Below are 26,263 nucleotides of genomic sequence, written 5' to 3' on the forward strand. Positions count from 1 at the left end.
TCCTTTTGCACTGTCATGAAATGATGGATGTGAAGTACGTTGTTTTACACAGGAGATAAGAAAAGTTATGTCGTGACATGAGCCACGTCCAAAGCTGTAATCTCCAGCCTTCCTTCTCGAGCTCGACTGGTTTTTGACTCGACTCCCACGTTCTTTCACATAGACTTACATAATTACTAATCATGACCACTATAATTTATAGCTGTAAAAAGCTTATCTCGAGACAAGAGTTAAGGCTGAGAGCCCAGGCAATTAAGTACAAAACCACTTCAGAGATACCAGAATTATTTCAAACAATGGTGCAATCTGTGTGCTGCTGCTGTCTAACAGCGGAGGGGAAGCTTATCAAGGTCTTCAGCCATTTGTGCTTGTTGATGCCGAGCTCGAGAAGCCCTGGCTTTGTGTCAGCGAGGAGGAAAACAAAAATCTCTTATCAGAAAGAAAATCATCCCTACGCTAATCATAGCAGAAAAAAAGTACCTTAAGTGCACTGCATCAGGAATTCATTACTGACATCAACATCTGATCCAGAAACATTCTGTACAGCTTTTCTTTACATTGCAGTTTTAGAGTAGCCAGCATTGAATCTTCATCTTTCTCCTCACCTAAGCTAAGGAAATGTAAGAGAGTTCGTATGGAATCTGCAGGGCCGTATCCAGCTCAAACGAATCTTCAACTGGCAGCTGCTCCTCCAGCACGTAAGCATCAAAGGCATTTTCTTCTGGAGGAAAGCTTTTTTAAATGCGGAAGGTAAGCAGCTATTTATAACTACATGTGTCACCTCTGAGCACTAACTTACTCTTCCCTAAATAGAAAAGTTACATTAAAATTATTTTTATTTAAAAACAAAAAAGTCAAGATGAAAAATTTGGAGAGGATAGAGCTTATTATTAAATTATTACAACGACTGGTTCAGTATGCAAATCTCTGATATAAACGTGAAAGACCAAAAAAGACTTTGCTAATTTGAAATGCCTGCTATGTGAGAAGAACTAATTGCAGCTGCATTCAGTTTTAAATAACTACGGTCTGTCCCGACCCCTTTCTGGTACACGTACACAGAACCCAGGTTGCGAACGGATTCCCAGGAGGGACACGGCCAAGTTAGAACACTTGTTGTGAACGGGAACGCTGTTTTGGAACATATTTCACACAACACTTGATACCAGTACTACCAACATATTCTGATAACGCTTTATTTACGTAAAAATTGGAGAAGGTTGTCATTTGCTAGAAAAATTAGCCCTGTGTCTGGTGTGGGGCAATAGGCCAGAGCATAAGCTGAATTTGAAAACAAAACAAGTTCTTACCCTCATGCCAAGTACCAAAAAGCCAATCTCTTCCATCAGCGGGTACTTGCTGACCTGCTGCTGTATCTTCTCAGCTGAAGCATACGGATCATAACTTTTCTGACCTATTTTTACATCCATTATGCAAGGCTTATTAAACTTACGGGTCACATCTTCCAGTTTTAGATATGTATCTGTTAAAAAGACAAAACTTTTGTAAACAGTGGATCAAAGCAAAAGAATTATATAGTTTCTGCTGAGCTTCTGCGGAGGAAGGAGAATAGTTCAAAGCTTAACAACACATGAGTTCTTTAAGAGGCCAATTTGTCTCTGAACACAGACTACATCACGGTCATTGACACCCACAAATTCTGTCATTAAATTCTAAATGCTTTATTGTACAGAAAATTGTAAGCAATTAAAGTGTGCTAATCTAGCATTCAAATTATTGCCCAGACGAAATTAATGACGAGCGTTTATTAAGCCATTAACATACTTGAAATAGCATTAGTAAGCACACGCAAACGCAGGTCACTACATGGCTGGTTTTGCAATGGAGATGGTGGGTTTTTTTCCCTTCTCTGTGTGAAAGGGCAGAATTAAACCGGCAATTTTTCTCGGTGTCATTTAAAAAACTAAATAAGCATTTCAGAGTTCTACCACACAGGGGCCAAAACGCATGTCATTTTTCTTTTTTTTTTTTAATCCCCCTCCCACCCGTGCTCGTTTCTCACGGCACCTTTTGGGGAGAACACTCCTCACTCCTTTCATCCCATTCCAAAAGTCCCTTTGGGAGGGTGAGTGGACCAAAACCACCCCCAGCCTTGGAGTGCCCCAAGATTTAAAGGAGTCTCTAAAACCTGCTCAAACTGGTTTTATGCTTTTCTCTGCTGCAGGCAAGAGACTATTTCCAACACATCTACAGCACCGAGTGTCAGAACGCTACAAGAGAACAAACTTCAGCGAGTGCTCGACTCGGAGGAAGCCCAATTCCTCAAAGTACGTGGGTATGAATCTGAAATAGGTTTGATTTAATTCTTAGATGCCTGCTTTATGTATCCACGGGACTAAGCATGTCATTAATGTGTAGTCATTCTCAGGAAAGTGTGTCAAGCCAATCCACTACTTTAAAAAATCCTGCCTCGTACTAACCCCTCGTATCGGCTCTCATTACTTTTCCACGTCCTTTGGGCTACAGCACCAATCTTGCTACAGTGAAAGAGTTCTGTTATAGACTAGCTCACCCATAAACCAGGTATGTTTACTACAACCGCACAGATATCCAAGCAGAAATAACTCCTATTTAGCCTTGAGGAGCCACAGGCAGCAAACATACTCAATATTTGCTCACCAGATGTCCCCTGAGGAGGAGCAGGACAAATACTCTCCACACCAGGAAGCTTATTCTGCATCACCTGAACTGCAGTTGAGGCTTTTTCTGCTCAAAGTTTTCATGCACAGGTCTAATTCAGTCAGATATCAGCACAGCTTTTGGGGAACCGCTACTGAATCCAGGAGAGTCCATACAACCTGTTAGCTATCTTGTATTAAAACAAAAAATGTAAAAATCTAAGTACCATCCTTCATACCTACCCATTTTGCATATTATGGAAATCAATGTAATCGATACATTCATGTCATCCCTCTAAAACAACCCAGAAAACAACAACTAAATGAAATTCCAAGTTTTCAGAACTGAGCTCTCAAAGCACTGAGCCAGAGGAGTGCCATGGGACGGGGGGAAAGAAAATAAATACAAAAAGATCTCAGAAAAGAGCTGCACGCCTCAACCACCAACTCCAAAATGCTTTGGATTACGTCGTGAGCACTGCCGGACTCAAACTGTTACAAATACAAAACCCGGCAAATTGCAAGTTACTGCAAATTATACAAATATTTACATGCAATGTTTTTATCAGTCCTAAACCAGAACTGTATGTAAAACATCTATTTCCACTGGTCCAAATCTCTCTTTTGAAGCATACAGCTTCAACATTCGGGCCCTCCAAAATATTTAAAGGTTCTAAACATCTGTCATTTTTTAGTTCCCCATCCATTTCCGATCTCTTAAGCTGGAATATCTCCCTTACTGACCTCCTAAAAAGGTAACAATTACTATTTTTAAAAAATTAAGCATTAAAATAACTCAGGAGCTAACACTAACCATGGGAATTCCTCATCTCTCTCACCCTTTTTGGAATTATTATTAAAGTCTTCATCATTAGCTAACTGCTAGCTCAGAATTAAGACTACGTCACCTCTGTTCAATGCACACACCCGCACTCAAAAAGTTTTTTGTCCTTGCGGGGAAAGCAATGCCACCACAGATAAAGCATTATACTGAGTTATTTTCTCTCATTACAGCTTCAGCAAAATGCATCAAATGTTTACGTTTCATTTTTCCTGGCACTGACGCGTTCTCATTTAACTTGTGTTCAAAATCGAGGTTCTGCTGAAACAGCCCCCCAACCTCAGTGTCAGAACATACCACAACTTCCAAGCGTTACCCCCGCAACACCTCGAAGAATTAAGACGAAGGCAAACTGAGTAACCTTCAGACTTAGGGGCTTTCCCAGTCTTTGAGGATCCCACCCCAAGGTCACCAACAAGCCTGTGGCTGAGCCCGGATAACCAGAGCACCCTTTTCCTCATTTTCTTAAAAAAAAAAAAAAGCAGATTTTTCAAGCAGTTCAGGTTTTCCACATTATTCTGGAGTACACTGCTAACCCAACGTGCTTCTAAACATCATGAATTTGCCATCTAAAACCAGGTTAAAATAAAATCCCCTGCAGAGAAAAGAATTCATAAGGATTTCTGTATCTTAGCTTTGATAGATAATCCTGACTGTCTATTTCAAGGATTTAAACAGACAGCTCCTCAGCGGCTTGCCCTCCCCCTTTCTATTTTTCAGTGGCAGGGAAGGAGGCAGGAAAACGTGGCTTAACATATTATTTACATATTTTCTTACAGGCCCAGAGGAGACAAAGACCACCAAAATTCGGCAAGTATGCACGGCATGAACCGCGGCAGACTTCAGCACGTCCCTGCAGATGCGTCGGCCCTCGCTGAAATCAGAACGACAAAATAACCTGAGCCATCTGACTTCTTCTCATACCTCACAAGACATCTCTCAAAACATATGAATAAGAACGGAAAAGCCTCAGTTGCTCCCAGCAACAAGAGAAGAAAAGAAAGGTCTGAAGCTAGCTTATATTCATCTACCCTGTTCTCAGTTTAGGCAACAAGAATTAGAGCACAGTGTGAAACGAGCGGCAGTAAATTTCCTTTAAAAAAAACCCCACAGGCAGGGGTAACAAGTAGGCAGCAAACCCCAGAACTCTCAGCAGCGGACATAAGAAGCTCAACATGGCTCCTACGTCTTTACGACAACTTTTCCACTTCTTTATTACTGAACTCCAAACGCCCACAATGCCAGTGAACCCCAATTCAAACCAAGCTGTCTCACTCCAATCGTAGATTAGCTTAGGGAGACGCAGTGTCACCCACTCTAACACCAGCTCCTGTGCAGTCGTACTAGCTATGCACTTTCAGCATAACAGAACAGATATTTTACACGTTTTACTGACACTGTGAAAAATCAGTCCATCTTTTCTGTCACGCTCCCTACATTCTCATTTACGTTGAATACATTTCACCCCTTTCAGCTAGCAATTTCATCCGCTCATCTACATTTTCAGCACAGAAGACTGATGCTTGTCCCCAGATATTTCTTCGAGAAAATAAACTCATGTTCTCCACTGTACCCACCGCAGTTCCTGCTTACTCGTCACACGGAAGCTCAGAGGTGGTCACAGATCAAGTTCAGAGTAGTCCTAATTTAGTTACTCTGGTTCGTTCTACCACAAGCTCATGCTTCTCTTAATGTCTCTATGAACCTGCTCAAACTTTCAAAGATTAACAACTACAATACTACACATACAAGACACCATTCACCAGGGAGCTCTTCTTCCTTACCTTGTAATTAAAAGAGCTTTATGTGAAAAGATACAGATCAGGACATGCAGCACATACGATTTCGTAAGTGACAGATTTTTTGAACTGAATTTTCAGGTTTGTTTGGGTTTTGTTGGTCTGGGGGGGGTGTGTGTGTTTGTTTGTTTTGTTGTTTGGTTCGGCTTTGTTGTTTTGTTTGTTTGGGTTTTTTTAGGAGCCACCTATGTCCAATTTAGCACCAATAAGGAGTCGCTGTGTTCACTACTCAGAGGTTGCCTGGAGCCGTGTCCCCAGAGCCTGCAGAGCAGGGATTGCCAAAGGAAAGATCAGGCTTCCAATGTCAAGACTGCAAGAACCTACAAATACACCCGCAATCTAAACTGAATAACCAGATACCTTTCCAGCAGCTCGATTCTTTCATCTCATGTCACTGGGACACACTGCAGCAGCTACACATATTGTTCAGTCTTTTGAACTAGAGCTTAATCCACCGCTAGTTCAGGGAGGTAACAAAACCATTCCCAGTGCCTCTCCTCACTCTCCCTCTCTGTGTGGTTACTTCCCCTCTTCCTACTTTTCAAAACTCTATTTCCACTCCTTTTTACGTGGTCTAAATGCTACACCCGTGCTTCTTGTCACCTCTGGTGCGTACCGGTGCCGAGTACTGATGCACAGACATAGAGGTTTTCCTCCGCACCTGCCTTTAGTAAAACCGCACTTGCAAATACCTGCTAACAGCAGATGACTTCCAACACCAACGGCTGCCTCCGTAGCTTCGGATGCACCCAGAGCGCACACGCCTTCTGTAAAGCTCCATGAACTCCAATGCACTAGATTTCTATCGAGACTACACAAAACTCCTTAAACTACAGAGGAGAGAGTTGGCAATGGAGTGTTTTGTTTGAAACCCACTATAGCGTCCTATGAAGAGGGTTCCTGAGAGTGCACAGGCTTTTCAAGAAGCAAAATAAACCAAATTAGAAGTTCCTTTTCCTTTAATCAGTTATTCCTATCGGCTACGTCTGGGCTGCGGATGGAGACCTTCCAAAATTCAGCCTTGTGGTACACAGTGCTAGTGAATTCCCAAGGTAAACTAGGCATGCGTTGAATTACTGTATCTTGGCTAGACCATGTATTTTTACATCTTAAGATCCTGCCGCGAACAGAAAAAAAAATGATTTGCAATTTGGAGGAGACATTAAATGAGCTCCATGACACATAAAAAATTATGAGGGAAGGAAAAAGACAGCTCCAGTAGAGCTATTTGAGTTAGTGCCAAATATGAAAGTGTGATGGAAAATCTGAGCCAAGCAAGTGCTGGGTACTACCACAATTCTCCTTGCATTTCTTTTTGCAGAGTTTAGGCAGTGTCTTTGGACACAGTCTTACTCCTCTCTTTGGAAAACAAGTTGATCAAGTGACATAAACAAAAGAAAACAGAACTATATTAAAGGAGCACAGCGTCTCGTTTTGGTGCCCATGCATTTAAATAGACTTGACAGCCTCCTTTTGTTTCTGTATGTTCCAGAAGCTCCACTTCCTCCGCGTGAATAAGAGAGAGCAGAAGAAAAACCCATTTCTGTTTTCAATACATCAATGACATCTATTTTCTCCTGAAGAGAAAATCTTCCAATTGTCCTCCAAAAATACCTTCCTCTTCCTGACTCCCAGCACATGATACAAAGTTAAGACAGCGGAGCTTTGTTCCATTCAAACCAGTAAGCGAGGATGCCAAGCAGAGAGCTCCCCAGCAAGGTGCCTGCGGAAACCACCGCTTTGTATGATAACGGCACGGCGGCGGGACCCAACCTCTGGAGCCCCAGCAGCACGTTCCAGTTGCAACACCCCCCCTTGGGCACCACCTCTCCGTTTTCCCTTCCTTACACACTCACGCGGCGCCTGGCTCTCGCTTTGACGGCCTCAAGGACCTAATCCAGCCAGAAGACTGCAAATGGGGACCAGTTGTTAGAGGGAACGTTAGCGGGTTACAAAGCAAAACCAAAAAAAACCCCTGCAGAGCTCACAACTGCCAAAAAGCAGTCTCCAGAAGACTTTTCCAGAGGGTTTGGATTAACAGATAAAATTAGAACAGTACCATTTGGTGCAGTAGGTGGTGACCAGACACCAAAGTATTTTGGCAGATATTCCCGCAGCTCCAGAAGAATGCTGTCGCAACAGTCGGAGTCATAAACCTGAAATAAATTAGGGAGGGGTGGAGAGATCATCAGTTTAAAACATTCATATGATACTTCCAATTGTCCCATAATTACAATTTCTTACAGCCTTTGTTTTCACGTGTTTAACTTTTCTACTTTACTTTAAAAAAACATACAAATGAAAATCATAATCATCACAGTCCAACATAAATGAATGGTATCCTTTCTTTCAAATTTTGAAGTGGAAAAGATGCATCAACTCTAACTAAGAGTAACTTACGGCTTAACTTGAATAACAATCCAAACTACAATTGTCAGCATAGAAGCCTATGTATCGAAAAGAGGGTTCTCCCACCCTGGATCCAAGACTGTGTAGGATTGCTCCATCATATCCTAGAGCCAAAGCTTTTTCAGTTAGATCAGGTAAGGTATACAAGCTCAGACTTGGATACTATTTCCTCCAAAACAACTCATCCCCTCACTACAGCACACCAACAATGCGCAATTCAAATATATTTCCTTTCATTCGCTGTAATGCTTTCGACATTTTTTTCAGCTGCTGTAAGAAAAACAAGAACATTTGGGGAACAGCAGCTGGCTCACGCTCCTGAAGGCGTCGAGTCACTCTTTGCCGAGTGAAAACGAAGCGCTGGATCCCGTCTGCTCCAGCGTCGCGGGACTGTCACCAGTGTGCAGCGGTGTTGCTAAGAGGGTTTCAAAACCACCCCCTTGACCAGGTTCCCCCACCTCATGACACACGTAGGGGACAGCCCACAGCATGGTCCAACACGCCTAAAAGATCTATATCCACCCAAGCGCAGGTTACGGTGATGATTATCTCCTTTAGGAACCATCTCCTCCTAAGCCCCTCGCAGCCGTCCCGGTCCTGATGCCACCCGCACGCCAGTGACCAGAGCTAACTAGTATTATAATTCTGCTCTCATTTCAGCACAGAACGCACAGGACCGCGGTCAGAACCCCTGCAAGGTCGGAAGCAATGGAAAAAAAAAAATAAAATTAAGGTGTCAACAGAGCTCTGCAGCGTTGGCTCAGCTCTTTGCTTCAAGAGACACATTTAACCACGGTGGGAGAATATCTTGCGATGGAAACTACAAAGGGTAAGTATCGCAAAATACACGCTTTTAGTGGTGTAATATTAATACATTTAGATTGAAAAAACCCCAAACCTGAAGTCCAGCTACTATTTTAGAGCACCGAGGCAAGCCCCAGCTACCATCACCGATGCCGCGTAACTCTAGACAGAGCCTCACGCAGCAGCAGAACGTTGCAATTAGTCAACGCGGGTTTGTGCTAAATTTAGCTTTTCATCGCAGAAACCTCAAACTGGGCAAACTCGGATCACCAGCGAAAGAAAGATTAGCACCTTGCAGGTGCTGAGGCCACTGCTAGCTTTTATAAAAGAGTTTACGGTTCCCCTCTATGCAGACGCCCGTTTCTGGGCCAGCAACTCCAAGCACTGACTGGGGCGAATTACTTCACCCTGTGGGTATTTTCAGACAAGCAGCACAAACCCAATTTTTGTCTACTGTGGTAGTTAATTATCATAGCACCTCATAGCCAAGGCACGGAACGGCTTTGCACCCAGTGCAAATACTCATTTCCCAGGTGAATTTAAGCAGATCAGAGGCAGTGACGGTCACGCATTAGCACAGCCTTTACATGGGAGTATATATGTAATATTTAGGACAGGACAAAGAGGAGAGATCTGGAAGCAAGAAGTGCAGCAGACAAGGAAGAGAAACACTAAATTCAACTGAAAAAAACAGGCAAACCTAATAAGAACTTATTTGCTGAATTTATTGGCAAAAAAAAAGGACTCTGAGAAAGTGGCATGTCAGGAGACCGCTTCCATTTTTTTAGAGAGACAGCACTCTTGCTTTGACTTACTTTTTCATCACCAACATAGGGATCCGCTATTAAACACTTAGCAAGTAACTATGAGTATGCTCCTGTGTATTCCGAATAGTAGGATACAATATTCAGAGAATTTATGAGGAAAAAAGCTCCAGAAGCTGTATCTTCCAAGTAGCCCATCCTTTAATACACTAAGACACCTAAAAATGGAGGCAAAACTCACAAGGAATGCATTGTTCGGTATCATTACTTCAGCATAACAGAATTAAGTGCATCATTTCTGTCCCTCAAGAAGCTATCTTCCTCCCAGAAACAGTAATAAATTCCTTTTATAAGTTTGACGTAAAATACACAAAGCACTTACTTGACCTTAATATGGACCTCAATCTCAGCCTGCCATGTATCTGCATGTCAAACAAGAATAAGAACCCAGTTAATAAAGATCAGAGGAAGTAATTTGGAGTGGGCAAGAGCAACAAAACCAGACATTTCAGGAATTATACTCATTCCTATGCAGGAGAGAACCACTCCTGCTCGTTAGAGAGCAGCGCCGATGCCACGGGCATTTCTTCTTGTTTCATACGAGCCGGCAGCAAGCTACGCATTTAGGTGTCGTTCAGAATGCCAAACAGAAACCTATACATCACAAAATCATCCCTAAAATTACACAGCACGGAAACCACGCACCTCACGCCCCAAAAAGTACCATTGCTGATACTGCTGGGAAACTCATGGAAGAGACAGGTTATCACTCAAGCCAGAACAACATTTATAAGTTCACTTCCAACAGCAATATTCCAATTTCGCTTTGAGCAGCTGCGCTTCTATTTAGTTTTACACGTCTAATTTCCCCAGCATACGCTGACAAATACAACTTATTTCTGCTGTACCAGTGACCGCACATAACGTCTTCATCCAACAAATCAAGAACTGCAAAACAACTCAGTGTCAGCCCAGCCAGGGGAGGTGTCCATTGCACGTATCACAGGCTGCATTCTTCCTACAGAACGAGCTGAAGACATAAAATGTATTAACTGCTGGGCTTAACAGCAAGTAAACAGGATGCTGACATTTGGAGGGCTCACAACAAATTACAGCAGCTAACTCATGGGAAGAATATGCCCCAGATATGTCCTGTGGCAGCTCAGATAGCCTAATAGGCGCCGTGAAGTCATAATTTCCAGTTACTCAGGACTTGTTAATTCTGAGGCAATTTTACCATTCCTTAGTTTTTCATCCAAAGTACACTCTGTTTGTTTCGGTAAGTCTGATCCAAACAGATTCATCTGGTTTTTAATGCAAACAGGGGCTGCCTGGGAGAATGGGAAAGTTCTTTTCCTTATTTAAAGCAGCATGACATTTGGGTTTTTTGTTTTCTGAAGACTAGCTAATTACATAAATGACTGAGGGAGGCTAAAAGAAATGTTTAAATTTCAACAGGAAACTGGTTCTGGCAGTAGAGACATGTCTTCAATCGTCCTGATGAAAAAACACCACTTGGACAGAAATGCAGTCTAAGGAGAATCTTCTAAAGTACATAAAAGAGTTGATTTAAAGGAATATCTACTTTAAATCGACATTTATTTTAAAGCTATTTGAGTAGGAAACTGTAAATACCAGAGGAGGCGTGTCAGCCTGAAGCATCACCTGTTCTTATTGCCGGCATCACCGACTGTCCCCAAGGGCAGCAGCGCCGTCACTTGCAGAGACACAACCAGCCGAGAGTTCCGTTCCCAGCGTGTTTTCTGGGGGGTTCTTGAGGGGTGGGGAGCAGTGAGTAAATCACGCGCTCAAATTAGCCAATGCAAGACTTACAGACGAAAGTGCAGCCTTAATTCTGTCTCCCAACGTTTACGCGTTACATTCCAGACTTGAATTACCTGAGCGCACGCTGCACGTCCCTCCGGACTCCTACACCACCCACTTACACCAGGCAAGTGCAAGGGCCAAAAAAAATGAGGTTGGAAGAGCAGCAGTGAGCTTAGCGATTCGTAACTGTTTAGCTTTACAACTCAGATAGCCCTTGTTTCTTTTCCAAGACAGTAGTATCATCCTGTTTTGACTTGTGAGCATCTGCAGTATTTGTTTCCACAAATATAACTGGAATTGTGCCAGCTCTGCTTATATTAAAAAAAAAAAAAGAAAAAAGAAAAAAAATCCAGTACCAGATTAATTCCAAAAGTTAAATATTTGTGAATGCTGTTATACTAAATCCTATTACACTGAGCTGCTTATTTTACTATCCAAAATGTAGCTGTACTATACATGAGGCTGTAATCATTATTCTCACAGAGGATACCTACAGAAATACTAAAAAAAGCTTAAACCAAATCATGATAAAGTCCCACAATCTGGTCATGTAAATGGATTTTCAAATAAGAATGGTGCACGCTTGTGACAATCATATCTGGCTTCCACAAGTCAGGGGAAAAAAAAAAAAATACAGCTATTTTACTTTCCAAAAAATGAAGGCTGCGAAAATAAGCCTCAAAAAATCTCCCCAAGAGATACTTATTTGGTGATGTTTATCAAACCAGCCATTCTCTAACAACGCCAAAAAACCAGTAGGTCGTATTTTATCCACTGCCACATGTTTTATATGGTGAAATTTAAGCTGACCCGAGCAAGATTTGCAGCCCCAGGCACAGAATCATCTTTATGAGAGGCAAAGCCAACGCTGACCCATTTCTGGTGACTCCCGGGGTCAGGCACCACAATGCCGTTCATCTTTTTCTTTGTCTGTTTTGTTTTTTAAAGAAGATACCCAGGAAAGTGTAGGTGATCATATTTACATTAACAGCGCAGACACCTGTTAAACAGCCTCCTAAGTAGGTTATGAGACCCTCGGGTGAATATACTCCAAAGTACATGGCAAATTGCACATCATCTCTACTCCAGACTCTACATTCCTTTGGTTCAGTGATACCAATTTGTATGTACACCAGACTGGAGCAGAACATTAGGTACTCTCCACTAGAGGTCAAAATAAAGAAAACATAGCCTAAAAAAGCAGTTAAGACATACTACTGTTCCGTCATCTGATAAGGAAGTTTCAATTTTTACACGCTAAATACTTCTCCTCCCATTCTTACCTACTCTTACTCTTCCTCCTTAGCTCCACAACACTCATCGTTGACCCAGCAGAGCTGTGGTGATGCTGTCCTGAGGTTACCCACTGCAAAAACTTCAGATATCAGCAGAGAGATCCAGCAAATTTCAAGGCAAAAAGTCAAGTCACTTCACCAATTCATACCTCCCTTGAAGAAGTACGGTACAACCAGTTCCCACATCTATTTTTACAACTATTGTGCAAAAATACAGCTCTGTTACTGCAATGCACAACGTGGTGCAACGTGAATACTGCTCAGTAATTTAAGGGAAGACACAGACCTGGTCAGAATTCACCACCTTGACACATCCAAATCCTCACAGATGCAAAACCAAGTTGAACCAAGACAGCGGCCAGAGTGTTTTCTTAAAAACTTTCTGCTCCAAGACGATTTTTAAGCAACTCCAACTATTCGAGAGTTCAAGCTTAAATTGTGACTGGAATTACTGAAAGAAAAAGTGCAATGGAAGAACAAGACGACAAAAGGGAAAATAAGCCAGTGTGGCCCTCCCGCTTTTGGAGAACATTAATAAGCATGACCCTTTGTTTCTGGAAAGCCATCTGACCACAGCTGCGGATTCCAGCTAGGGAGTGAGAGAGAACGAGGGGCAGGAGGAACCCTGAAGCACTTATACCTAAATAGGCAAAATTTAATTTTACATTTCAAAGCGGAGACAAGTCCTGACAGACAAAAGTTCGGTTGTTTGGTGGGGTTTTTTTCCTAATACTGCAGCCCTGACAAAGAATCTACTGCAGCGTCGCCCTCCAGGCGCAGTTTCACGGTGGTTTAAGTCAACCCGAGCCAGGGCCACCACGGTGTCACCGGCACTTCCAGCCGTCCCCGGCGGCACCACTGGCATCCAGCTGGTGCCACCAACCGCGGGGACCTGGGTCGGCTCATCCCCGAGTGCTGGGCCAGGGCGCCCTGCTCAAACTGACACTTTCATCTACTGCCAATACCCCTGAAACACTTTACATGATGCCTTTACCTTCCTCTGAAAACACCTGTTTGCGTTCCCATTAGTTTTGACAATTTTATTCACCTCTATTATTTGTATTTTACCAGCAACTATGTATTTTACCATCTCCTAGCACACCTTATTCCAGAATACTCAGCTGCCACCTGCAGCCGGGTGTCTAGATCGGTCATTTCCAGGGCTGCCCCCCAAGTGTTATGGCAGATTCACAGTTTCTACACCAAGAACTCCTCCAACAGCAACAGGCTCTGCTTTGTGATGACAACACTTGCCAAGACCAAGGCAGCTAGTAATAATCTTTTTATTTTTTTAATGGATAGAGAAGGACGGCACCTACTAACAGGAATTTTATTTGATGGCTTATGATTCCGGGAAAGTATGGAACGGCTCCTTCCGCAAGGACCAAAAGTAACAGCCCAAAAGCTCTTCTGATGTTTTCTACCCAAGTAGAAGGCTTGTTAGAGAAGATACGCTAGCATCAAAATGGCTGGTTTGTAATAACTAGAGATATTTTTTGGTTTGCTTTGAATAACCAACCCTTTGGAGCCCAACCTACGTGTTTACCTGTGCAGAACGGTTTGTTACAGAATCAGCTGTGAGCCAACATGTTCCTTTCACTCACCGGGCTGCTGGTGTCCCAACCTGGAACCATCCCCTTGCTCACCATTGGCAAGAAAGGAAGGAAAAAACCAGCACTAACTTCTGCTAGAACACGGAGGGGGAAAAAAATAAAAATAAAAAAAGAACAGTAATAACAACACTAAGAAACTTTAGGAAGCCTTTGACCACAGTCTCTTCCAGTAAGGAAGGAAAAAAAAAAAAAATTAATCTGGGTAAGTAGATTGTGTTACACTCAGGCATGGTGAGCCGAGTCATTTGTTTTGCTTTGTCTTCAAGAAGATTTAGATATATAAAAAAATATATAAATATATATATAAAATAGCCACACACACTCAGAAAAATTAAATAGTCACAGACTGAAAAATAATTGCTACCAAATTGCTCCCTAAGTATTGGATATTACAGGAATTTTAACAAGCGTGTTATATACACAGTATTCAACATAACACTTAATGGACTTTTAAATTTTCTTATGGTTAATTGGGTACTTGGATGACCAAGAACACACCAAAACGTTACATTATTTTCCACCGTATGCACTGGAGATTCATATCTCTTTCCACACACACCGAGTACTGTCTTTATGCAATATTCTCATATTATAAGCTTGCCTTTTTTTTTTTTTTAAATCTGGAGTGCTTATTTTCAGAGACTGAATTTATTTTTGTTTTCTTTCAAGGAGGCAACCTACACTTTCCCCAATCCCCTACTGGCAGCCCACCAACCATATCTTATTTTTAAATAAACCTCCAATGCACAAAGCAGTGTTTTCTGTATAACACCAACATACTTTCAGTAAGTTTATCTGTATCCTGAAACATTCATAAGTCAATTAAGTTTAAACAATATTTGATCCAGTCTGAAAAAGTCAGCACTTGCATGACCGTCTAGCACAGCAGGAGCACTGCACTGTAACTTAATCTAATTTAACATACTGTGGATACACACATTATAACTATGCATTTTTGCTTTATTTTCAGCAAGGTCTGCTCTCGGGAAGGAATTTTTTTCAAAATCAGGGTGGTAAGAGAACCGGATTTTTTTCCTGCTTACTTACATAGCACGAACTGTAGACTACTTGGTCTGTTAACAACTCCACCCAGTAGTTCCCTGATAGCATCAAATTGCTTTTTACTGTCTCCTTTTATGAGTTTTTCTTAGATTTACTAAAGCAGGTTGTAGTTTATTCTGTGGCACACGATACACAAGCAGCCCGGGGAACAGACGCTCACCAGACTGCTCCAGGTCAACCTTTTGCTGTGCGGCGCGTCCCTTCCAAACTTGCGTTTGCTACGGAGTGCAAGAATCACAAAAACCTGCCATACTTTCTAAGTCTTGGAGTCCTGGTACAGGAGGCTTTCCAGTGTTTAATAGTGATCTGAAGTACAAAAAAATAAGAGTGTTTATAGGGCAGTGGTAGGAAAACAGCAGATTCTTAGACCTACGATTAATTCTTCGTCTCTCTTGGACAACTCCTAATGTGAGAAAGATCTGAATACAAGCTGCCACTATTTCACAGTTTGGTCAAAAAGCCATTTTCTCCTCATCAGCCAAGGAGGACTGCGTGTCCTTCCTTTTACTACAAGACTTCTCTCCGGGCTTGTTGTTCAAAGGGTAGAGTGTGAGGCAATTTCACACCCTGGTTTGGAAACTTAAAATGTCTTATTTCCCCAGCAAACCAGAACTCCTCCCAGACAGCTTCTCAGCAAGAGGAACCATGTCAAGGACAGAATGGACCGTGTCACAACGTGCTCACTGTTCCCAAATGGGGTGATTTGGAGACTTCGGGCCTGCTGCCTCTTCTGGAGATGCAGCAGATCTGGATGTCCCAGGAGGAGATGTGGCCACAGATACCCATCAGCTCTAAACAGGGGAGCAACCAAAGCTCTGGGCATCTCCAAAATAAGACGTTAAGAGAACCGTGTCTCCTATTTCTCCAAGATTCATCCATACAAGACTGAAAATCAGAACCTCAGCTGGAGAGCTGATCCCAGGATAAGGATATTTTAGTACACAATAGCAGCATGACAGCCATCATCCACTCCTTTTTCTGTCAAGGATAATCATCTAAATCAAACCTATAAAACCAGTTAACTGAGTTTACGAAACAGGGTAATTCATCCTGAAGCAAGACACACTTTGCCTCCCCGATCCTTTTTCTTTTTTGTCAGAGAACAGTTTACAGAACACAGGCTGCCGTACCGCCATTTGTGCTATATAGGCTGAAAGGGGGCTGAGCCTTATGAGTCAGTTTTTGCAACTTTATGCAAAAGCTGCCAGGCCAAAACGCGTCCTTCAGGCTGCTGCCTTCATTTTATGCCACAGAGGGGGAGGGAAGTCACCAGAAGTCTTCTGCATTGCCTGAAGCTGCTTGAATACTAATTAAAACTAGGCAATGCAAAAAAAAAAAAAAAAAGGAAGAAGAAAGCACCAAGCAGTAATGAAAAGCCACGGCATAGGAGTAGTGGCAGGTTTTTGAGAATGAAATAAAACAGTAAGGAGAAGATTATTGATAATGGTCCAAACGAGCATACTTCTTGCACGTTTCTTCTCTGTAACCACAGAAGCACAAGGAACTACGGCTTGAGGAATATTAACGCAATGGGGTCTTCACGAACACGTTGTCCCCTAGTCACAAGCTCGAAGACTAAGTGTTACAAGAGAGACAGCAGAAGTTGCACAAACCATATTAAATCTGCCTTATGTCAGGTGGTAAAATGAGTTAGTATCTTCTTTAGGGGAAAGAAAACAGCACGACAGGTCATTGCCCTATTGAAAGCTGCATTATAACGCATCCAACCAAAGTTCAGAACAACAATTGTGCGGGCAACCACGAAACCATTACTTCCTAGCTTTCAAGTGCCTGACTCTCACCTAACTAACTAACGTAAATCTCTTTTACATGCTGGAGCTATTTGTGTCTCTTACATCCTGGCTTTGTTTTCAGGACATGTAACAAGAGCAAAAAACAATTTCTATTGTCTACAGTGGTAACAGCTTCCTTGCATTCATATTATATGTCAGCAGGGCTTGAACCCTGAACTTTCAGACTACTGCTACAGCAGTTAACAAAGCCGTCGCTAATGGGCAACGGGTGGAAGATGCGTTATCCAGAAGGGCCAGACCACTAGCCCCATTATCTTTTCCCAACGCTGCGTGGGGTGAAACAGCTCCTCGGGCTCCCAAGCACTGGGATGGAGGTAGCAGGTTTTCAGGGCTGTGCAGGGACTGGGAGAACCCCCATCCACCTTTCCATTCCAACCCCCAAAATTACCCGTGCTCTCTGGGACAACGGCATCTGAGAATCTGGGTAAGACTTGGCATTACCACAGCCTTGGAAACCTTAACAGTATTGCAGATATGTTATTTGGAGCCGTGATTTGGCAACATCACGAGAACCAGCTGTGACGATTCTGACATGTAGCCACTAGCAAACGGGAGGAGAAAAATAAAAAGGTAAAGAGGTTTCTCAGGACAGTTTTTGGCAGGCAGGGTGAGGGGGTAAGTGGGACTACCCATACCCCAAGCATCACGCAGTCACCAGGAGAGAGCAGAAAGGCAACTCAAATAAAATTTTACAGGAACATTTATTGATCTTTTCAGCATAAAATCCCAGTTTATTAGCTGCTGCATTAGAAACCTTTAGACTTCAATATGCCATGCTCAGAACACAATAACACACAATAACAGAGGTTTACAGCCCCACCGAGCGAATGCCAGAAATCAGAAGTGAAAGAGCTGCCACTTCAAAAATAGTCCGGCAACCTCCTCTTGTTCTGTTGAACTAAGAAACCCCCCATCTCTTACTGCTAAACACACAGCTTGTAGGAAATTGTAGTCACGAAGGTAACCTCAACAACTGTAAATTCTTTCTTCCTCAATTTTAAATATTTGCAGCCCAAGCTCTACCCTTTTGCGCCTGCAAAAGCAGCTGCCCTATTTAAAGCCTGGCATTCCAGCTTCTTCCTCCTCTTCGGGGCACCGACAGGACGGTACTTTCTGCCACGCTACATTCTTGACGTGACTAATTAAGAAAAACTCTGTGCTGAAGAGGACGGCTCCTGGGCGCAGCCTGGCGCGCTGGAGAGGAGCTCTGTCCCCAGGTAGCAGCAGGTTCTGCCCCATGCAGTGACAGCACCGACCTTTTCAAAGGACGCTTTTCTCACAGTTCCCAACTCATCTGCCAGAATAGATCGCCGTAGGAGGGCTGAGAGGCTTCTGCCGTCTCCCAGTGCTGCTGAATCAAATCAGACTGTTTCAGCACGTATAAAGGCGCCCTGGCATAGCGCAGCAAGCACTAAAACGCGCCGAGTAGCAGCCTGTTTTGTGGATTTCTTTAGTATGCATGTGTAGGCAGCCTACCATAAGCACATACTGCCTTCTACCGATTTATTTGCTTTAATGGAAATGGGTCGCTACTACATAATACATTGTACTGCATTTTCAAACACCACTATTTTCCTGTTGTCACATCTCTGCACACTGTTCCCTCCAGAAACCCCCTTCAAAGCAGCCCTTTAGCAGTGTCTCCGCCTACACATTCGCGCTGAGTATTTGCATTAGATGGAAACGACTGATCATCAGTGTAAAAATCCACAACCCCTCTACTTCAATTTATTTTCTTCTCTTGCTATTCATATATTGAAAACAAAGTATTTTGTAGCTCTTCAAGGTTAAAAAAGAAACACTATTTTTTTTTTAACCAGAGAAAGGTAACAGAAGACCTAGTAAAACTCTCCATGGTCACGCAGCCTATGTTTGCAAGAAGTTCATCTCCTCAGGTACAGGAAGGGAGTTTGCAGGAACAGAATTAGAACATTATTATTGTGTTTACATAATTATTCATATTTACAGAACTTGACAGAATGCAGACATCACCACTGGAAAGTAACACTCCAATGATAAGTTAAGCAACACAAAGTAAGTTATTAACAATGACTACAAACAGCTTATTGTTCTGCTACATTTTATCATAGAAGGTATTCATGATATCTCGTCTTACTCTATTTTTCCCCTCCCTTGTAACACAGAATCACGACAAGCCACTTCCCTATCAGTAGAGAATTACATATATTACTATAATAGAGGTAAATTTGGCTTACTTGGCAAAATAATCTCTTAAGATCACCAGTATTCAGAGGGTGTTTACTTTTTTAAACTGCTGATCTGAAAATACACTATCAGGAAAACAGAAAGGTAACCTAATGGCAATCTGAGTAGGAATTACTAAAGAGATTTTTCCAGTTTTCCACTTTGACAAAGGCCTGTGAAATTCTTCAAAACTTCCAGTTGCCACCCACTCGTGAGCAGGCCGACCTGTAGACCCCAGTTTCAGATCAGTGTCTTGCTCAAGTTTCCATTCCGAACTGAAAGCCCATTTTGTTTGGGCTCCCCTGGCCAGCACTCAGCTTTGTGCTTTTTTCACGATTACTCCACATAAACCAGAAGGTTACTCATTAGTGTAGCCTATCAACGGACTTGCCGTCGAGCCCTGACAGCCTGGGATTCACAGTCGTGTTTCACCTGTTTCATTTCTGCCCTGTTTCTCACCACCTCCTGTACCTGACTGCCTTGAAAACAACTCCTTGTCTCAAGGAGTGGTAAAATCCTGCTTCTCCCATTCTCTGGAGCCTCATTAGCCTACTCCAAGCTGATAATGTCCCTTTGAATACAGACCAGGAGATGTGTTGAGGTCAGTCACCAAAACAGGGCAGTCTTGCTGTTGTTCCCACTGTTTATCAGTTTAATCACTAAAACTGACAGAAAACTACCAACACAGCAAAGTTCTGCCATCTTTTAAATAAGTCAAATCAGTTTGCCCATGTCCAAAAAGCATCGGCACAGCACGAGGTAAACGGCAAGAATGGCAAGAACGGCCTTTCCTTTCCCTCTTGGCAGCAAGGAGCTATTTTATCAGCTCAAGCTGTACGTGAAACTGTACCTTACACTGAACCTCACAATCCACGATAATCCTCATCTTGTAACAACCATGTGTAGCGCTTAGGTATCCATATCCCGCAGGACGTGGTTCTTGCCTGAGAGCAAACATGATAGCAGTTAATCACTGAGACGCGACAAATCCGTGAGACCTTTCTCCTGTGCTCTCACCTGTAAAACGCACAGACGCTTCCTCCCCTTCTCCCACAAAAACCGTTCTAGCCCACGCACAACTAACGGTGTATATACCTTTCTGTTTCTCCATTATTTTTCAAGAACTGCCCAACTCTGTCCGTACCCCAGCATTTCACAGAAAAGTAGGCAGCCTGGCACTCCAAGGAGTCTGTTCAAGCTCTCTCCTTTGACTGAAGAGTTACCGCTCAGGCTGGATTGCATCCTTCCTACCCTCATGGAAAGGACAGTCACTGAGAAACCTCAGAAAAATATTTACGTTTCGATTTAACTGGCTCCTGCTGAGCTCCTACTAATTCAAGAGCTGCTGTTTTGTCTAGCAGACCCATCATGAGAATTATCGAGTAATGCTAGTATGCAAACACACCGTTCACTTAAAGCACGTTGCTTAGTCTGTTTTAATGTGAGACATTTCTACAACATACATAACATCTTCTGGTAACTTAAATTAATAACCTTCTAGGGGGAAAAAAAAGAAACTAAACAACGCAACAAAAATAGAGTCTCAAGACCCCGCTCTCATCTTGCACGAAGATCGCTGCAGTTCTCTATAGCTAATAAGCCATGGAAGGGGATGACACATCAAGCAGATATAGAAAAAACATGCGACAGACCATTGTGGGCAGGTAGTTTACTAAGGTAAAGAGGCTCTAAAAACACTTTGCCCTCATAAGACAAGCAACGGCTTTCCTGGTTTGTGTTATTCCAGTTACTGATAAAGCAAACTGAAGATGAGCAATAGGAAAAACACAACAAACCGGAGTTAAAGCAACTGGAGAGCTGCACCTTTCATTGACTTTTTAAAGGAGATGAGTTTTAATACAGTGAAAAGAGCAATACTTGTAGCAATAAACCAGACTAGATGGAAGTGTAAGACGTGTTAAATTTGGATGCAACCAATTCTGAGACACTGCGCAACATCAAAAGGATGGGATCAAACACACGACCTTTTAATCACAGATGAAGGTAACGCGGGGCTTTTCAGTAAAATCTGAGAAGCTGTGAAAACTCTGCTGTCCCATGAGCAATTACGCTCGAATTGTGTGAGCGAAGGAGATCTGGCACAGGGACAGACGCTCAAGGAGGAGAACATCGTAGACGGCGCACAGACAGCAGGACAGGGCCGCCAGTGAAGAACCATTCAGACATTGCGGCTGTACCTTCCCAACCACAGCAATAAGGATGTGTTTCTACAGACGCACACCCATCTCAGCACTCACAGCCTCACCTTCTTGTAGAACTCCAGCTCCCTGGGACCACGAGGGGGTGGCTGCAGCTGCTTCAGGACAGTCCCATCCGGATGCTGCAGTATACCTAGAAAAGAAGCATTTCCTTCAGGGCTTAGTTTTAACAGACAATTTTTTTTTTTTTTTTTTTTTTTAAGAAATAGCAAATACACATCGGGGACAGCCTACGTGCTCGGTTGTACTGCTTGCAGTATACACGCAAAAGAGCCGCAATCGGCAGCTCCTGCACAAAACCCTTTGCGGGGGTTTGCTTGCACTCCTCTTTTTCCAGCCATCAGACAGTTTCCTGAGTCTAATTCTGCTCAAGTACAGTATTGCAATCTGACATTAGAAGTTCCACCCAAAAGAAAACATTCATTCATTCATTCAGCTATGGAAGATTACATAGACACTCCCTGTTTAAATAACCGATACGTTGTTTTTCCAACAATGCCAAGAAGTTACAAGGAGTCAACACCAAGTTCAATGCATTTCTCACTAGCTACAATGGAAATCTATGCCACTGGTACAGAAGCACAATCACGGGACACATAAAGAGCATTCCTCTGTTACTAGAAGTAGCACCCCTGTAGCACTCCATACTAATCAGACACTACTATTTGTACCACCCATAATTATAACACAATACAGAATTTCACCTCAGCCAGGCATCCACCATCATGCGTGCACCAAAAAAACCCCCAAATATCCTCCTGAAACAGCCTTAAGGACTCTCCAGTCAGCAATATTGCTGAGTAGCTGCATAAGAAACGCAACTGAATATCTGAGGGTACTCAAGAGATGAAAATGGGCCAGAATGGAGAAAAGTAACTGCATCCCTGTGAAATGTGCTCTAAATGTCAAGATCATCAGTTGCAAGGGAAAAAGAAAAACCCACTTCTGGAAAAGAAATCTTCTCCCAGGATTTTTTTCATAGCTTTTCAGATACTAATTTACTTTTGTTTAGAAGTGAAGGAAAAATGTCAACTCTATCCAAAATAGGTTCCGTCTTCAGCTTACCACTTGAGGAAAAACAGTGCAACAAGCAAAACTCCTAAACAAACGTTTGCAGTTGTAACAGCAATTGTGTTTTCACCTTTTAGAAAGCGTTATCTCTGAATGGGCTCTGTTGTGCAGTCTTGGAAACTACACAAAATATTTAGAGCCTAAGATATTTACTTTAAAACGACCATCAGACTTAGAGAAGTTGTTTCATTAGTTGGTTGTGCCAATGAACAAAGAGTGGGTTTAAAAATGTGCGTAGAACAGCTCTCAAGACAAGTTCCTTTCTAAAAGCTGGATTTTGTATACTTTCCAGAACTAGAAATATTGCCACACAACAATGTGCAGACTGCCGCACCATCTGCAAGACACAACAGCTTCTTTTTCCAACCCCTATACCCTTCTACATGGACTGGAAACAACTTAGCCAAGTGCACACAGTATGTCAATGGCACGTGTTTTGAATGTGAATTGGTAACAAAAAAAAAAGGTTTTGTAACACATCCTCCTCAATATCTGCACGTTGGCTTTGATGATAAGACAAGACGACAACCTACAAGGTAGAAAGACCAGGCAAATATTCCTGGAAGTAGAAGGCATACGATATTGGATTGATACGTATTGCTTGAAGAGTTTAATATAACCAGACGCTGTTTAACATTCACTCACCCTTTGGATTTCTCGACAGATTAGAGCATCCACTCTGTAACTGCGCCTGAGGCAGACCTCAGGAAACCAAAGGCTCGTGTTTCAACACTCACCACAAAGACGAAAATTCCATAACCTTCCCTCTGACCTACAACAACAACCAGAGATACCATCACCTGCAGATCATACTAACGTATGGAGGTTTGTTGTGGTTTTGTTCTCAGGTTCCTGGGGCTTCTCAGCACGGTAGTATTGTTTTAACCTACGAACAAGCAATTTAACGTTTCTGAAGAAGCAGCAGAACTATACAGAAATTAAAATTCTGAAATACCTCACATTCATCTATGGCTCTGCATGCAAAGCTTGCTAGCATTCTGAAACTCAAATCTACTGCAAAAATACCCAGTATAGATGTACGACTCTTCTAAACAAACAAACAAATCACATCCCATCCCCATGCTTCACTATAGACAAAACCTGTTCTGCACAAACACGCCAAAGATTTACTTTAGCAGAGATCCTCTGAGGGCACCTAGTAAGTACTGACCAGTATGTGTGTGCCACCTCCGCCTTTGCATTGGGAAAACAGCAGCCAGGGTTAGAGGTTTTGCGATTCCTGTGACTGAGTAAGCCATACAAAAGACAACGGTCCTTCAGCTACACAATCCACCCATGGCTTGGGGACCTCCAGAACTTTGCAGGGACAGGCGACGAGCCGCAGCCAGGCGTGGGGGCTCTGAGGTGGCGTACCCCATCAGCTCCTGTCTCTCCCTCCACCTGCCCATGGAATTAAGACATAATCCAACATGGTTACCTTACTTACTGCACCAGTTACTCTATTTGGGGGAAGCACCACTGAACACAGCATTCAACAGAAGTTCAGTCGCAATGCCCAAAAGCTGAGAGTCTATGTGTGCATGCAGGGAAACTGCTAAAGCCCTTTGCAAAGCGGTAACAGCCACCGGGAGCAGAGGGAAAAGGGAAAGGTTATTCAAGAGGAAGGCAACCCAATGGCAAATAAATTTTTAGGCATATTTTAACAACAAGAAAAAAAGTTTAAAAATACTTTGGATAGCTTCAAGTCCTCTGCATGTTTGTAAGCAGGGACAGAAGGGAAGTGGAGAGCAGAGGGCGGCAGTGACATGCAGGAGAAGCGCGCCAGAACAAGGAAGATTCTGAGCTTGAACCAGCAAACCGCTCAGATACCAGCGCCGGCCAGGTAAAACCTGGTACGTCTGCCACGTTGTATGCACAGCAACTGAGGTATCCTGACAAAAAGGCACGCTGGTTTTACAGCTTCGGGCATTTAACACGCTTCAATGGGGTAGAAGAGGGCAGAATGGGAAATAGCAGGAAGGGTGGCTACTGCAGGAAAAGGCAAGGAAGAAGGTAGAAGACACACGGGTCTCCTCACACATAAAGTTCTTACAGATTGTGGCATACAGATTGTCTGCGATATTCCTTACCAGTGCTATCAGCAACTACGTATATCCAAACATCTGGCCACTAGCTTCACAACAAAGACACCGCAAGGAGCACAACTGCAGAATTATACACGACCCTCTATCTTTAGCATCTCGACTACCTGCACTCCTACATACAACATCTGTAAAGAAATAAAACAAGAAGATTCCGTTACAAAAAATGAGAGCGCTGTGAGTGCCAGAGCAGCTTTGGCCTTCACTTAAATGTAAAACTCAGTTTCTAAGATGAGAGCATCAACCATGGTGGTACCCCTGCAGGAAAAACCTTGGTCTTGCTCATTAGATGTGGTGGACCTCGCTTTACCTGATCCATTTGAGCTGCACCCACAATACAGATGGCGTATCACTCATGCTGGCTTGACCCAACTGCAATAAAATTGACGTGCCGGAGGCGAGGCCCTCCCTGCAGAGAGCCCTTTTTGTCTGACCCACCCCGTGTTACAGCAACAGGGAAGATGTTCAGCTCCAAGGATCCGGTGCACCTCCCTCGACATTTTATTGCACCAGTGACAGCAGGGGCAAAGCACAAGAATTACTTTGCTCTGGAGATTATCAGCAGCAAGACACGCCATGGACGCAGGCTGTAGATAAGACGAACTCACAGTGCCATTTCTGCTGCAATTCCGCACCCTGACGGGTTATGAAGTTCAGCAGAGGCGGTTCCTACCGACGGGGTTCAAAGGCAACGTGACAGCAGGTACCTGCTACAGCCACTCCGGAAGGGCACAGTCGGAACCGAATGGACGTACACCTTACGTTTGGCTCGGAGGCCGGAGTTATAGCAAATGTGATGTCCTGGAAAGGTGACAACCGCTATTTGGCGACGTTAACTTGGCCATTGCTCTGGCGCTGGCCACTGCGTGTGTTAAAAGGCACCTTGAGCAGAAGGGCCAACACCTCCCTCCTCAACCTGCAATTAAAGCAGAACCTTAAAGGCAGCAGAGGCACACTCCAAAAATGCAATATCCTCACGACGTTTGTATTATTAGAGCACTTAATAGCCGTTGTTTTGGACTTTTAGCATCAAGTCACCCCCGGCTGGGAAATCGCTCGCTAATATTTTTCTGAAGTTTTTGGTGGTCACAGTTTTAGGGGTTCCCTTTAGACAAAGCACAGTTTCAACACGCGTCCTGAGGGCACCAGCGCGCCGTTACCTCAAGCCCCACTTTTCCCAAGGTTGCCTGTCGAAATGAAGCTGACCCGCCGAGGCCCTTTAGCTTAAAGGCGCCTGTCAAGCATCCCGCCCTGAGCGCGGAGGAAACCCCGGCAGACAGAGGGGCCCCGGCAGCCCCCGGCCCGGGACTCCGGCCCCGAGCGGTCCCGAACTCCGGCCCCGAGCGACCCCCGGCCCGGGACTCCGGCCCCGAGCGGTCCCGAACTCCGGCCCCGAGCGACCCCGAGCAGCCCCCGGCCCGGGACTCCGACCCCGAGCAGCCCCGAGCGGTCCTGAACTCCGGCCCCGAGCGACCCCCGGCCCGGGACTCCGACCCCGAGCAGCCCCGAGCAGCTCCGAGCAGCCCCGAGCAGCCCCCGGCCCGGGACTCCGGCCCCGAGCAGCCCCGAACTCCGGCCCCGAGCGACCCCGAGCAGCCCCCGGCCCGGGACTCCGACCCCGAGCAGCCCCGAGCGGTCCTGAACTCCGGCCCCGAGCGACCCCCGGCCCGGGACTCCGACCCCGAGCAGCCCCGAGCAGCTCCGAGCAGCCCCGAGCAGCCCCCGGCCCGGGACTCCGGCCCCGAGCAGCCCCGAACTCCGGCCCCGAGCGACCCCGAGCAGCCCCCGGCCCGGGACTC

The 26,263-nt window shown here is 44.0% G+C and overlaps 1 protein-coding gene across 1 annotated transcript in view; it reads right to left on the reverse strand.

Annotated features, from left to right (window-relative positions):
* Positions 1-26,263, reverse strand: part of IPMK (inositol polyphosphate multikinase) — a 39,866-nt gene that overhangs the window by 12,891 nt on the left and 712 nt on the right. The window contains exons 2-4 of the mRNA XM_065638729.1: positions 21,339-21,424; positions 7,339-7,435; positions 1,311-1,483 (exon numbers count right to left, since the gene is read on the reverse strand). Coding sequence (XP_065494801.1) covers positions 1,311-1,483; positions 7,339-7,435; positions 21,339-21,424 — 356 coding nt within the window. The remainder of the gene's footprint in view (positions 1-1,310; positions 1,484-7,338; positions 7,436-21,338; positions 21,425-26,263) is intronic.

This window comes from Caloenas nicobarica, chromosome 7, assembly GCF_036013445.1.
Source record: "Caloenas nicobarica isolate bCalNic1 chromosome 7, bCalNic1.hap1, whole genome shotgun sequence".
Taxonomy (NCBI): Eukaryota; Metazoa; Chordata; class Aves; order Columbiformes; family Columbidae; genus Caloenas; species Caloenas nicobarica.